Source organism: Pempheris klunzingeri, chromosome 21 (genome assembly GCF_042242105.1).
Source record: "Pempheris klunzingeri isolate RE-2024b chromosome 21, fPemKlu1.hap1, whole genome shotgun sequence".
NCBI classification, from domain to species: Eukaryota; Metazoa; Chordata; class Actinopteri; order Acropomatiformes; family Pempheridae; genus Pempheris; species Pempheris klunzingeri.
In genome coordinates this window covers 540950-556994 of record NC_092032.1, presented here as the reverse complement: position 1 = coordinate 556994, position 16045 = coordinate 540950, and the positions used below count along the sequence as shown (strand labels likewise).

Genomic DNA, 16045 nt, shown 5'->3' with positions numbered 1-16045 from the left:
GACATTATTACTTTTTTATTTTATTTTTTAAGTATAACCAACCCCAGTTAAATACAATGTTGTTTGTCACTCAAGAAAACCAAACATAAAGCACATAGAAAAATAATGTTAAAAAAAATGTTAAACATTTATTTGAATGTTTGCATATTTTTGTGGAGTTTTCACAAAACAATTAAGAACAGAAATTTTGGATCTGGATTTTGACAAAATCAAAGCCTTCCACAATTGGTCCACAATTGGCTTAGATTGGTTTAGGGTTGTACTTTTGGCCACAGTCCCATGTGACCACAGTAAAAACATGTGGTTGTGCTTGGGTCCTTCCAGTAATCATGTGACAAAGTTGTGTGACGATGTTGGTAAGAATGATGTTTAAAGGCCGAGAGAAACACCTGCTTCTAGCCCCTCATATTCTCCATTTCCCAGGTTTAACACTTTCCACCTGGAGGCTTCTTCTTCCTGTCGTTACGACTATGTAGCAGTGTACGATGGACAGGACTCCTTGGCACCTTTGCTAGGAAAATTCTGTGGTGCAGTGCTCCCACCTGATCTGCGCTCCTCCACCAACCAGCTGTTCATCATCTTTAGGACAGATGCCACAGTGAATGGGATTGGCTGGAGGGCTACTTACAGCGAAACACTCGGTAGGTCAATGTCACTGTTTTTCAGTAAATTGTAAACATAGTGCAAGTGTGCATTATTATATTCTTTATTCACATTCATTCTTTCAGGGGTTAAAAGTCACATAATACCAGCACAGTTCAGAATCAGAATCAGAAAGTTTTGTTGTCATTGCACCAAGTGGTGCAACAAAATTTGCTGTGCTAAAAAAACCTAGAAATACACTATGTAACATACACACACACACATTCATTCACTCATTCACTTGTGCATCAATAAATAAATAACAATAAAAAGGCATAAAAGAGTAGCAGCAGTGAGTAGTGCAAACATTGCAATGTTCACATTTATTGCACATTATAGTGACCGCAGTGCTTGCACCTATGAGGTCTGTGGGTAGTGGCCAGGCCTGAGGTGTGTGAGTAGGGTTTGAGTTCAGTAATGTGATGGCTTTTGGGAAGAAGCTGTCCTTTAGTCTGGAGGTGTGGGCTCTGATGAGTCTGTAGCTCCTGCCAGATGGTAGCAGAGTGAAGAGGTGGTGAGATGGGTGTAGCTACAGTTTAATTTGGAAACTATGTTTTTTTTGTAAATAATTTTTGTATTTTGTAATTTGATTTATCTCATGGAGCACTGTAAAATAAAAGCACCTCGTTTGCACTCAAGAAGTCTGCCGAGTCTGTCTACCTACCACCTTCCTTGACCTGGTTGGCCGGACTACTTTACAGATTGGATGATTGCAGTGTAGAACTAGATCTGTAGCTCCTGAAGCAGGGTGGACTGGCTGAGTTGGCAAAGGAAACAGAGCACACATCCCTGGCCAGTGCTCATTGTCTCACCTGTTTCCTCCTAGGTTGGCTGACACTAAGTTTTCCAAGGATTTCATAACCACAGAGGTCAGGGCAACAGGCTTGTTGTCAGTTAGTCCAGTGATAGAGGGTTTCTTGGGGACTGAGGTAATCGTTGAGTATTTGAAACAGGAAGGAACTTCACACAGCTCCAGTGATCTGTTGAAAATCTGTGTCAACAGTTAGACAGCGTTGTTTCTTGACATTTTGGTACTTTAGGTAAGACATTCCCCTGTGCCCCTGAGGGAAGTCATCAACAACGTCTTTGATTAGGCACCTTTGTATCTATCATTCAGTCTCAATCAATCTTTATTTATATAGCGCCACTTCATAACAGTGTTATCTTAAGACGCTTTCCATAAAGAGCAGGTCTAGACCAAACTCAAACAAAAAGAGAGAGGAATGGAGAGGGAGAGGAGGAGAGAGGAGCCCAGTGCATCACGGGGAGTCCCCTGGTAGTCTAAGCCTGTGGCAGCATAACTGGGGCCAGTCCAAGGCTACACCAGTCTCTGTTGTGTGTTGTCCTGATTATCGAATCTTATTCAGGGTATGATATTGAACATAACCTTTTTTATATATTCCTGTATGAGTCAAACATTATCCAGGTCACTGATCATCTTTGTATGAATGTCTTTCAAGCGTCTACGTTCCAGACGATGTCCACATTCCCGTATGGTGTTTTTGACATCTCTTAGAGAAAAAACACCTGGAATTATAGGAAGTGCCCATTGATCAAGAGATGCCCTTACTTTACTTTCATTTCATCATATAGATAATTGATTTCTTCTGTTAAACTTACTGACTTACTAACTGCTACATAACTGGAGATGAAGGCACATCTGCTCACGTTAGCTCACCTATGCGCTGTCGGCCCTGCTTGACGTCACAATTCGTTTTAGAAGATAATTCCACAATTCTCCGATCATTAATGTAAGCAAGGTTACTGCGGTTTAGGTGGTTTACTCTCAGGTTTGTCATTACTGACATTGTTTTCACATGTACTTGAATGTAACTAAATGCAACTAACTTGTCCCTTAATAAACAAGGGACAAATAGTGAAGTAGTGTATATTTCAGTTAGGTTTACTTGTGTTGTATTACATTACTCATTATGTAACATTAATCTGAAAGTAAATGTTTGTTTTTGTTTTTTTGTTAAAACACCTAACAACCTAACTATATCTTCATGTGTGTAAAATCAAATGGTCACACTGAATGGCAGTTCCCTTCACTGTAAATAGTGAAGCAATAATAATCCTACTAGACATTATTTTCCTACTTGGTGAAGTTAGTGTAAAGTTGCCTGTGGTATAACACATTATGAGTTTTAAGAAATGGTTTGTTTGTTTCTGAATTCCCCGCAGGTCCAGAGCAGGGATGTGGTGGCTTCTTGTCTATGCCCATGGGTATGTTTGGTTCTCCAGATCCAAACCTGGATGGGCGCTATGAGCCTGGGATGGACTGCCTGTGGACCATTGAGATGTCAGTCAACAAGGCAATCAACCTGACATTCAACTCCTTTGAGCTTGAGAGCTCCTCATCTTGCTACTACGACTATGTCAAAGTAAAGAACCCACAGCTATTGAAATATGACCATCACACAGTTTATAGCCATCCTCGCAATTTGCAAGTAGTTATGTCCAACTGCAAAATTAAGATCATAGGAACAGCTGTGGACCTTACAGATTTGCAATGGCATAAAAAAATCTGTGAGCTATAAGCAGTAGATACTGCATGAAGCTTTGTAGTGTGATAACTATGATAACTAACCAACTAATGATCATGTCTTCTAATGTGAAAGCAATATGGGACAATACAACATTAGCCATAATACTATGACAGCAATGGCTTTGCTATAATCTTGTAATGCCTCTAATGTATATGTGCCTCTATCAGGTGTATGATGGTGACAACATTCACTTCCCTCTGGTTGGGACATTTTGTGGAAACTCAATTCCCTCCTATTTTGTATCAAGCGGAAACTTCCTGACTATCCACTTTGTTACTGATAGTTCAGTGCAGAGACGAGGCTTCAATGCTACCTACAGAGCTGTGCCAAGTAAGACACTTTCTACTCTCTCTTCTGCACTGCTCTCCATTTGCTACAGAAACTAGGCTAAATTTTCATCTGAAAAGCTTTAAAATGTAAGACCTTAAAGCGAAAGATATGAAGATAATTCATATATGATTGAACATCAAGGTTGTTATGGCTGTTATGGAATTTCCACTTGGATGTCACAGCTGTTGCTGTTGTCAGTGCTTTGAAACAAGGATGGACAAATTGGCTTCATGATGTGTATTGGTAAGCGTAGTAATCTGAATTTCCTTTTGCTATCTGAGTGGTTTGAGTGAATCCCCTTAACTATGTATAGGGGTTGATTTTCCCAGAAATAATGGAAGAACTGAAAGGCATCTTCCATTATTTTTCCAAATTCTCCAAAGCCACGTTGTCCCAAAGAGGCAGATAAAAATGTACATAATCAAAAGCTTTTCCTGCCCAAGGAAGGACAGCATTAATGAATTCAACTGAACAATCTACATGTATTACTATACTACTAATACTCACTGGGTGTTTGCATTTGTTCTCTCCAGCTTCCTCCCACAGACGAAAGACATTTCATATATCAAAAAAAAAATTTCATATCAAAAGAAAGAAAGTATTTTTATTCAGTACCGCTTTGCACCCCAAATGTAGTGGGAATGGAGAATTATTTATTTAGGTTGCCTTCATTCAACTGCACTCAGCTACATAGACTGCAATCACAGCAGAGAGTGGCACAACAGTTTAACTGTTTAAATTTCCCCCCAGAATATCAGCTCAGCTCAGACTATCTCAGCGAAGAAGCTGTTAAATATTTTAATTTTAATTATATCAACATGCTCGATGCTGACATTTTATTTCTATACTGTAATAGAAAACCTAAAAAATGCTTGCACTCTAGCCCAAGTAATTAGAAACTTGTGAGTCACATATTTCTTGAACACTTTTACTTTTGTGCATTTTCCATACATGTGTATCTGCCTTCCCTCAGTGGTTTGTGGTGGGACTCTGAATGCCACAACCACCATCCAGACCCTGACTTCACCCTCCTTCCCCAATGCCTATCCCCCTTACACCTCCTGCCGTTGGATCCTGGATGCTCCGGCCCAAGAAACCGTCAAATTGTCAGTCCAGACCTTTGTGCTCCAGCCCAGCCAGAGCTGTTCAGCAAACTACCTGGAGATGAAGGACTGGCCTATGGTGAGTTCAGACAGGGACTGGGCCAAAAAATATTGTAGTCAACACAAAAGATACCAACGGGACAAATAGGCAGCAGTAGTTGGCTTATAAATTCTGAGACAACTACAAATCTCAGTGGGAAGATGTTTCAGAGAATTTATATTATAAAAGTCTGATGGCATCTTGAATACAGTGCATTTATGTAATTGGTCTGTACTTGTATCGTGCCTAACATTTTCAACCAATCAAAGCACGCCTACACTAGATCACTTTCACCTATTCATACACTGAAAACGGGACAACCCACTCTATCACCAAGCCACAGCCAGTCAGTGCTGTGTGGCGGCTGAGGCTCAGAGGTTGTGCCGGTCATTCACGAATCTGAAGATCCATGCGGCATTTCAAATAGGCCTTGGACAAGATACTGAAACTATACAAGGTTCCTATTAGGTTCCTAGGTGCTCTGAGTGCTCTGAGGTCAAAAAGTCTACAAAGGGGCTATACAAACATAATCCACACATAGTCTCAGGAATCAGTATACCACTTTCTCTATCTATCTATCTATGTATCTATCTATCACACCCTTTGTGTTGCAAAACAATTCTTGGTTTTTTTAACATAGTGCATTTTTTGGTCTGAATGCTTAGAGGAAGCAGACAAATGTAGGTGCTAATCCTGTACAGAACCACAGCTCTTGCTTCATTATAGTAGTATTTGTTCTCCTCTACAGTTCATGATCAGCAGATGGATTTAATAGTCATCCAGTTCTTGAATTGATGCTAAAATCACACATCTAATGTCCTGTAGTTACTCTGATTTGCTTCCACACAACAAACAAGACCACCTTAAAAGGTGAGTCAAGGTTTTGTTGTTAAGTCTGCATCAGAGATTGACTGACAGCTTTGACACCGGCCTAAACAAACCAAATTAAATGGGACAAAGCTCACATACAGTTACAGTATTGTAATATTTAATCTGAATGAGGTGCATCTTGTTTTTCCAGGGAGACTATGGGCAGTCACAGAAGTCCTGTGCATCAGATGGTCATCCATTAGACTTCTACAGCTACAGCAGAACAATGCTCGTGCACTTCAAGTCTGACACCTTCATGACAGGAAATGGCCTGAGTTTCACCTATCAGATCGCCAGTAGGTACCTGCAGTAAACTTGACCCAACATGAGAAAAAATATCCCGCTCAAGTACTGTTATATAGTTTTATATATGTAAAATATATTTATATATGTAAATGATTCATTTCATGAAAGAATTTAGGACTTCAAATGTATTTACATCATCCATGTATTCATGTTTGCAAATGTGTTTGAACAAAAGAGAAGGGGTAACAATTTGGGATCTTACAAAGAACTCATACTGTAGTTATATATGTATGACCCACTGACCAACGATCTGGATGTTTGTTAGGAACACAGAGAATTTATCCTGCATTTCAAACTGACCTCATTACCAATGAACAGTCACACTACATTGGTCTTTTCTAATTTAAATTCCCTTTGTTCTCTTTGTTCCTCACAGAAATCCAGATTGTTGCTCAGTGGGTCATACATATATAACTACAGCATAAGTTGTAAGATCCCAAATTGTTACCCCCTTCTCTTTTGTTATGTAAAATTTGTTTTGAAAATTCTGGAAAAAAGAATCAGTATTCTGTGCCCTGAAACACTCGGGGCTTGTCCACTGAAGCCACCGAAACCAGAAACGACATCCACCACTATCTTTATGAGATACATAACTGCAGTCTCCCTCCATGTTTATATGTTTTCATCTGTTCATTCTCTGATTTCTTAGTCTTTAATGGTTCCACTTTACCAGTGCTCACTTTAAGCTGCTAGTGAGTGTAGAATACTTTAAACCTGATACCTTTAGTTCAAACCGATGTAACTGTTGGGGTAGCTTTGTAGCTTAACCCAGCTTAGTGTTTCCAGTTTAGCCTCTTTTACCACGGACACCAAGATAATAGTGTTAATATGATTTGTGTTGATTGCTCTGCCGGTCTCTTCCAGAGAGAGGTGTCTGTGAGTTACAGGTGCCTACTGTAAGCTGGTTTTCAACCCTTGCTAGCATTGTTGATAGGTTGATTTAGTTACTACAAATAATCTGCCATTGTCGTGTGCCTGTGCCTGCAATGTAGTGACTGGCAGAGTAATTAAATACTCTTCCATGTCAGTGGGTGGCAGCAGGTAGCTGATGACCTTGTTAATTTAAGACAGTAGAATTAGGCTAGAGATACGTAGAACAGGTAACAATGATAGCGACGGATAAATATTTGAAAAGGAAAAATACAACCACCGAAGTGGACCCCAGTATGAGTGGTGGTCAAAAGAAGGCAAAAACAGTGAGCTCGAGGCAATACAGCAAAAGTTATCTTTCATTTGGATTCACTTTCACCGAGGATCCAACTGCAGCGATTCCGTTATGCTTGGTGTGTGGGGAAAAGCTATCTAACAGTGCCATGGTCCCAAGCAAGCTTAAACGCCACCTCTAAATGAAACACCCGTCACTTCAAAACAAGAACACAGAAAATTTTTGTGCACCTGCATGAACACACTGAGAAACATGCAACGTTAATTTGAAAAAACCACATAGGTGAATGAACTCTCAAAGCTAGCTACCAAGTAGCTGAACTCGTTACCAAATCAAAAAAGCCACACACTGGCAGACATTAATACTAACTACCTGCAAAGCCATTGTAAATGAGATGCTCAGCCCTGACGTGTCTTAAGTAGCTAAAGTCCCCCTCTCAGATAACACAATTGCCAGACATATTGATGACTTGTCTGCAGACATCGAAACTGCTGTTTTGGAAATTTGCAGTGCAACTTGATGAGTCTATGGATATTAGTGGACATTCACAACTCTCAGCCAATGTGCATTTTGTGGATGGAGACAAAAGTTCCTGCGGTGGAAAAGGGCTATTGTTCCATACGGAGGTCCGATGGTTGTCGTGTGGCAGAGTGCTGGCCTGTGTGTATGAGCTGCGGGAGAAACTAAAAGTGTTTTTGACTAATGAGAGGTATGATGACGCAAAGCTGCTTGCAAGTGATGAGTGGTGTGCAAGGCTGGAATACCTGGCAGATACATTTCAGCATCTGAATGAACTGAGCAGGAAATGTATTGGTCGATTCATGGATCAAACCTGTTGTGAATTTTGCTGTTAAGCTCCTTGTTAGAGAACAGCAACTTGTGCAAAAACTTGTGACACTGAACAGAGGCATTCTTATTTCTTCTATGGTGTATTCAAACGTTTAGAGAAGGTCACATTAAGTTCACCTGGAAAGGTTAGAATGCATTTTAGGTTCATCCTGAAATTTCACCCGAAAGCCCAATATCCCTAACTTTTTGTGAGTAGTGTATATATTGTACACATCTGATAGGGTTTGGCCATTGGCTGTTTCAAACAACAATTAGAGGCAACTGTCTAAATGTTTGGAGAAAAATAAAATATCCAAACGTCATGTAAGCATCATATAAAATGATTGAAACACGTTCACACACACCTATATGGTAAAATATACATATACGTGCACATTAAAATCAGGAAAAAGACATTTTCTCTCAATGACACATGTTGTCTCCTCAGTAGTGTATATAGGACATGACTTTGCAGGAGCAGGAGGAACTAACTGAACTGAGACAAGATTGTGGTTTAAAGCTAAGCTTTGCTGATCTACCTTTGGACAGTTTTTGGTTGACTGCTGCCAAGAAGTTCCCTATTCTGGCAAACAGCTATTTCGACATTCCTCCCCTTTCACATATCTATGTGAGCTGAGTTTTTCAAGCATGACTGCTAAAAAAACAGAGAGAGACTGAGAGCTGTTGAGGAAGAGCTTTGTGTGTGCCTTTCCTCAAATCCTGCCAGGATATCAGCTGTGTTCATCTGAACAGCCCCAGGTTTCACACTGGATGAGTATAAATACATTGAAAGACTAAATTGTCATTGGTGTGAATGCTGAAAGCATTCACAACATATGTGGCTCACAATACACAGAGACACACACAGCGTGTCCCACGAGCCTCGGAGCGTCGGGAGCACCGACCGAACGCCTCATTGACTGCCATGTTAAAATGACAGAGGAGGGAGGGAGAGAGAAACACTACTCTTACCTGCTAGCAAGCGCTCATTTCACAAGATGGAGGCCTTAGCTTACATCTACATGTTCGGGAGACTCTCTTATGTCCACTGGTCTGCACTTTATGGCTGTGACATGGACCGTTTTAAGTAAAACCTGCATTTTCAGAGGTGTGTCATCTCAATGAAAACAGTACCATTAGTAAGGGAGCATGAGAGGAGCAGCAGCATATCACTGATGTTTAAGCCACCAGGTGGCAGCAGAGCTGCTTGAAAGGAGCACAATATTAGAGCAGGATTTCAGCGTGACAGGAACGAAGCAGCATGGCGGTGGCAGCAGACAGCATTCACACCGCAATTTCTTCAGAAATTGCACTTTCTAGTTATATATACTGTATTAGGCTACAGTGTGTCCATTTGATACAATTTTTGGTTGGTGGTATGCCGCAGGGTTTTTTTAAATGTAAATTCAAATGTGCTGTGGTTCAAAAAAGCTTGAAAAACACTGGTCTAGAGGGAGGCATTCTTATTTCTGCTATGGTGGGATCGCTGCAGGTATTTTACCATCTGTAATCCAGGGTGACCCGGCCTCTCGCCTAAAGTCAGCTGGGTCCAGTCCATTCCATCCAGTCCATTGGCTCCAGCTCCCCCACGATCCTGATGGATAAGCAGTATAGATAATGGATAGATGGATGGATAGAATCCATCAGATATTAATCAGAATGTTACTTTTTATGACCACATAACATAACATATAACTGCCATCCTTCAATAAGTCATTTCACTGTCAAATTCTGTCATATGTCTGTGCTTGCAATGTGATATATGTTCCGCTGCGCAGAGGATTGCGGGTCAGCACAGACAAAAAAAGTGTGCTGGATTCTACACTGCTAAATGCAACTGGATCGTCTATACCGCTTATCCGTCAGGGTTGTGGGGGAGCTGGAGCCAACTTCATTGCTAGACAGACAGTCACTCACACTCTTAGAGTCACCAATCAATCTAATGTGCATAAGTCTTTGTACTGTGGAGCCACAGCAAGATCAAACCTGGATTCATACCCAGAACCTTTTTGCTGTGAGGCATCAGTGCTAACCACTGCACCACCATGCTACCCATTTGGCAAACATGTATTGGGAGATACTAAATCTTTTTTCTGGTGTACTAAATAAAGTGGAAGCATAGGTACTGGTATGCACCATTTGATATGCACCCCCACCCCTTGACAGCGAGTAGAATTTCATTTGTGCTGCTCACAGCATTTGACAAAGTGTAGAATCTCTTTCCTGTTTCTCTGAATAATCCACAGAACATACTCTCACAGTCTTCATTATCTCCCTTTCCCCAAAAAAATGTTCCGATGAAAATTTTACAATGGGTTTTGAAACAGTGTACATGATCCAAACTGAGAGAACTTGGTTCCTGATAAAAGCTCTGACTTTGGTGGTTTGGTGGTGGTTTCCAGGCTGTAGCAGAACCTATGAACAGGAATTCGGCTACTTGAAGAGTCCAGGCTGGCCTGACATCTACCCCCACAACATGGACTGCATCATTGTCCTGAAGGCACCACAGAACAGCTACATCTCCTTCTTCTTTAACAATTTTGATGTGGAGAGCCACAGCAACTGTGAATTTGACTACCTGGAGGTAAAACAACCAGCACACATTCAGAGACTACACTTTTACTGACAACAGTCATCATGGGAATAATCACATTTAAATAATATGTGTGTGTTGTATTGATGTCTGAGTGTTTTCTTTTTTAAAACAGACATTTCTTGATTTTATTTTTTAAATCGATAGATGAATAAAGTATCTATCTTACAATACAGTAAATGTAATGAAAAATACATCACATGTAAAAAAAAGTATGCCATATGAACATTCCAGCCAATCTGCTACTATATCATCAACCAATCATACAGCTCCCATTCAGCCACAGTCAGCATTCCTGTTCATCCCAAAGGTGTTTGATAGTGTTGAGTTTAGAGGGCTAGAGTTTCTAGGGCTATGTGCAGGCCATTTGGTGCTGTGGAAAGTTCTTCAACACCACTGGGAACAGCACAGCACCAACTGTGAAGAAAATGTCTTTATGGACTTGGCTTTGTGCACAGTAACATTTCATGTGGCAACAAGAGGTTGAACAAGGGTGTCCACATACTTTTGGCCATACAGTACATTTTATGTACTACATGTGAATGTGTGTTAATGGTGTGGGTAAAGTCTCCTCCGATCTGTATGTTATCTGTCTGACCCGTCAGGCTGTGACTCTGTGACGTGTCAGTGTCTCAGTAAGTCACAACTCTCTGTCTCTCAGGTCCGTAATGGCAGTACAGCAGATTCACCACTGCTTGGTCGTTTCTGTGGCAGCACCCTGCCTAGCCCCATCTTCCCCCAATTCAATCTGCTCTACTTACGCTTCAAGAGTGACTTCTCTCACGCCCAAGATGGTTTTGAGGCCACATGGACATCCTCCCTTCATGGTCAGAACTGAACTGTTCATACAAATGATTTTAAATCAGGTTTAATAAAACATCAGGAGCTCACATGTTTTCATTACAAGTGAAGAGTTAAACAGTTGATGTCACCAACTGATACATCTTAAACCTAAGAAGTTGATAACCAATCATTGTGGTCAAGCTCTGACTGATTTTGTTGATGAAACTCATCAACAAATTTGGAAACCAGAACCTCAGATTCAACAGTAACGCAGCTGCACATTTAAGGGGCAGCTGTGGCCCAGAAGTATAGCGGGTTGACAACTATGAGATCAGCGGTTCAATCCCAGGCTGCTCTGCATATCAATGTGTTCTTGGCCCGGACACTGAAGCCCAAATTGCTTCAGTGTGTGAGCGTGAATGAACCATCTCTTCCAGTAATTAGGTTCCTCTTGTATGAATGATGTGTGAATTATTCACACTTCATGTTATGTCTCAGTGGTGTGTTATTTTTGCAGCTGTAAAACTACTTTTGTGAGAACTAGCAGGAAAACACAGCTACACACACACACAATGGATTCTCTTCTTGTGTCTATAATGCAGTATGTGTTTAATACTTTTGGATTGGATTTTTTACTAGTTTTTCAATTTGTATTACTGCTGCGGTTAATACTGATTTGAGGCAGTAAAGATAAGTTAATGTATTTGTTTGCTCAACCTGCTTTTCTTTTATCTTAAGCATCTTTGTTTAATGTTTTGATGATAGGTTGTGGTGGCACTCTATATGGAGACCACGGCTCATTCACAAGTCCCAACTACCCGGGTACCTATCCCAATGGTACCCACTGTGAATGGGGCATCATGGCACCCAGAGGTCGGGTAGTGACCATTACCTTTGCACAGATCAGTATTGATGACCCTGGAGATTGCCAGAACAACTTTTTGAAGTTGTTTGATGGCCCAGACACCTCCTCACAGCCTGTTGGACCTTACTGTGGAGAGGTATGTAACCCAAGAAAGCAATTGCTACTTCAGCTATAATGTAGCAGACTAAGGGGGGCCCATAATAGCACAGTTTTATCAATACATTTGATGAACTTGGAATATTGATTGAAAAGACCAAAGGTTTTGATATATGAGGAGATTATGCTTCAATAGTACGATGTTGTCAGCTCAACAGAAAGATCTGTGATTGAGTCATGTAAAATCAGTGTAGGAGATTGTTGGAAAAATATTTAAAACTGTAAATCTGGTCCAAAAATCCCCCAAATTACTTATTTTGTAAATAGATTTTTGAACAAACTCAAGGCCTGTGGGCCACATCCGGCCCACAATACAATTATATACGACCCTCGAGATAATTTCATGAGACTATTAAGAATGGCCCGTCAGCAAACCGCACTCCCACCTCTAATACTACAAATCCCACAATGCACTGAACAGCTGCCGCAGAGTTTCCTGTTTGTCTGTCGGAGGTAAACCTGTGTGTCTTGTTTGTGGGGCTAATGTAGCCGTAATTAAAGAATATTAAGACGACACTGTGAGACAAAACATGAGGATAGTACAAAAAAGAAAAAGTAAATTTTATTTATTTTATTGAGGAAAAGTTGTTGAAGTTTGGCTGTTTAAAGTCATATTTCTGAATAAAATATTCATCATTATATTATATACTATAATAAAAGAGTCACTTTTAGACTCTTCACTAAATGTTGAGCCTGTTTGGCCCACGATTTAGACTGTGTTTTAAATTTTGGCCCCCTCTTTGATTGAGTTTGACACCCTTGATGTAGGCAATTTTCCTTTCCTTTAAGCTCTTGACTTTCTGTAAATACAGAAAAATATGGCTCTGTTTAGTTAAATATCATTGGCTGCTTCATTTATATTGCGCTGGATTGGAGTTTCTGAAAAAATAAGCAGGAGGTCACTCTGAACAGAACAGAGGTAAAATTGTATGAAAATAATAGGTTGTTGCATTTGTCTTTTGTTGTGGTGCTGAGTGGAGAGTTCCAGTTAAGTTACTTTATAACACGTGTGTCAGTTTGTGCATCTCTTTCACTCACTGTCTCCCTCCTATATATGGTTTCTCATCTTCAGTATGTGTCTGATTAAATACAGCTGCAGATTTTCCACCTGTTTTGTAAAAATTTCAGATACTGTCTCTTTGTCTCACCACTGCGGTCAGTCTGAGGCGAAATCGGGCACAACAGCCATTTCTATGAGTTTCCATTCTGCCCTCACATATTTTATGCCTCTAATCAGAAAAGCCTTGAAATTAGGGCTGTCAATTGATAAAATAAATGTATTATCACACATTTTTTGGCATTTAGTATTTATAATTGGTATTTTCTTAAGACTGACACTTGTAGTAATGGACATTAAATGTAAAACTATGGAATTAATGCAAATACAAATACAGAGGAAGCAAGAGCATCTTTAACTTTGAACCCAGATTCTCTCCTGTGAAGTACAGATTTCCAATGAAACCATAAAGACTTCAAAACTGACTGTTGGTGTAAAAGTTTTCTTATATGTACAAACAACAAAAACATATAGCCTGGTGCCAGCTGAATGGACTTAAAATGCAACACCTCCATAGCATCTAATGTGCAGAAAGACTGCATTGGAGACATAATTAAAAACAATTGATGTTTTCTTCATAACTTCGTGATTGCAAATTACAGGGTAGACACAATACTGTGTCACATAGTCCGCCTATGAGTTATTAGAGATACTATGTTTTTCTGTGTATTTCTCAATGGTATCTGTATACTACATATGTATCTGTTAATTATATCAGCGAGGACAACGATTCATAGTTTGAATGTACAAGCATACTACAAGTTTCTCCTTTCTGTGTTTGTTCAGGAAACCAACATTGCTCCATTCACAGCCTCCTCCCATCAAGTCTGCATTGTTTTCCAAGCCCAGTATGCCACCCTGCCTTCAGGGTTCAGACTCACCTGGAGCAGCTGAAAAAGCACACCCTTCTACACACACTCGCACTCACAGTCACTCACTCTAAGTTGTTAACAAATTCCTTCATCACTTTTTAAATGTAAACATCTGCTGTGTGTTATTTAATCAAACTAATGTAAATAATGCATCTGTAATGTCTTAATAAATGCATGATTCAAGGAGTACAACAAGGTTGTCATATCAGATGTTTGATTTAGTTTTATTATATTCATTTTCAACCAGAGTGCTTCAACAACCCCACTGAGCTGCTGATGAGACAGACATCACAAACTTGTGTTGCCTCCAGAAACTTCTAAATTCTAGTGGAGTTTCCATAGACTCAAGTGCACCTTTTTAGATGACATTATGTAAGAAATATTGTTAATGTTACTATTTGTTTGCAAACACTGGTGTGTGAGGCCATGTGTTACTCAGGAATGCAGACCATGTGAACAAAATAACGAAGGAGTGATGGAGCCCTGTATTGTAGCCTACTCATACTTGATTGTGAGTCTTGACATAAATTGAAAGATGCTGTGTGCTCTGCTGTGCTTATTGTGCATTGGTGCTGAGACACTAAGGGACCCCATAAGTGCTGTACCTTGTCTGATGTCCTGATGGCTGCTAGTCAGATGGTAATCTCCACAGAGTCTATAATTCCCAATTATGGACACCAGGCATCATCCTGTTTATACCGAGGTCACCTGCCAAAGAAAAAAAAATCATGCATTCTGTGTAGCTAACTATCAAGCCATGTCATTGTCCCCAAATCAATCTAAAATTTTCACAAACAAATTAGGTGCTGTGTGTACTGTCAGCTGCAGCCTGAAGTAAAAAGTTGAACAACATGTAGGCGGCTGTGGCTCAGAGGTAGAGTGAGTCGTCCATCAATCTGAAAGTCGCTGGTTTGATCCCCGGCTCCTATGAGTCAGTGTGTTGAAGGGCAGGGAGGGGTTTTCTTGGGCAAGACACTGAACCCCAACATGCTCCTGAAGCATAGCTTCAGTGTCTGAATGTGTATGAAAGAACTCCAACTTAGATTCCTCCTGAATAAATCATGTGTGAATGGATCAATGAGGATGTGATGTAAAAGCACTTTGAGTAGTCGAAATGATTAGAAAGGTGCTGTACAAACAGACCATTTACCATTTATTTACCATATGGGATGTAAAATAAACTCTTACGTGATGCATAGTATTATTGAGTTCAGAGGGGCAGTGCACTTATTGCAGGTTGGTGTAGTGCCGTTGCAATCCTGTGGTGTTCAGAGGATGATGCATTAATGATGATGATGCATTCTCAGTGTTGGAAATATGTTGATAATATGTAACTAAATTGCAAAAAGAAGCATAGACTGCATCTCTGTTGCTATGGTTACTCATTTTAAACACAGGCTGAAACTATGTACCCATCATATTAATACAGAGTTTAAATGGAACCACCAAAGTGTCCATTATGTATGGGATAATGTCTCATGTTGTCCAATAAGTCTTGATAATGGACACCTCATCGGGCATTATACCTCACATAATAGCCTATAATTTATTAATTTTTTTTTGTCAATTCTGTTTATTGAATTTTACATATAAAAGTAGCAATTACAGTCATACATTCAATAACGTATAGCTATTGTAATTCAGAACAAACAACAAACACCCCCTCACCTGTTGTTTTTCAATCAGTGAAGCCAGACAAAATAACAATGATTTACAGATATGAATGTAAGAGAAAACACAGTCACACAAACATTACATTAGAAGGGTTGATGAACGTGCACGTCACATTAGTATATCACTATTGTATTGTGTACTTTTTTACAAAGCTATTATGTCAACAGACGAAATTGTTGATTGAAATTATGAATGTAGTCCACATGCAGAGT

General features: G+C 39.9%; 1 protein-coding gene across 1 annotated transcript in view; it reads left to right on the top strand.

The window, feature by feature from the left end:
• The window catches only part of cubn (cubilin (intrinsic factor-cobalamin receptor)), a 97871-nt gene extending 83359 nt beyond the window's left edge, over positions 1-14512 (top strand). The window contains exons 59-67 of the mRNA XM_070852865.1: positions 424-641; positions 2827-3026; positions 3359-3521; positions 4495-4703; positions 5686-5830; positions 10236-10417; positions 11088-11253; positions 11975-12210; positions 14074-14512. Of these exons, the coding sequence (XP_070708966.1) occupies positions 424-641; positions 2827-3026; positions 3359-3521; positions 4495-4703; positions 5686-5830; positions 10236-10417; positions 11088-11253; positions 11975-12210; positions 14074-14181 (1627 nt within the window). The 3' untranslated portion in view covers positions 14182-14512. The remainder of the gene's footprint in view (positions 1-423; positions 642-2826; positions 3027-3358; positions 3522-4494; positions 4704-5685; positions 5831-10235; positions 10418-11087; positions 11254-11974; positions 12211-14073) is intronic.
• Positions 14513-16045: the final 1533 nt, after the last annotated feature.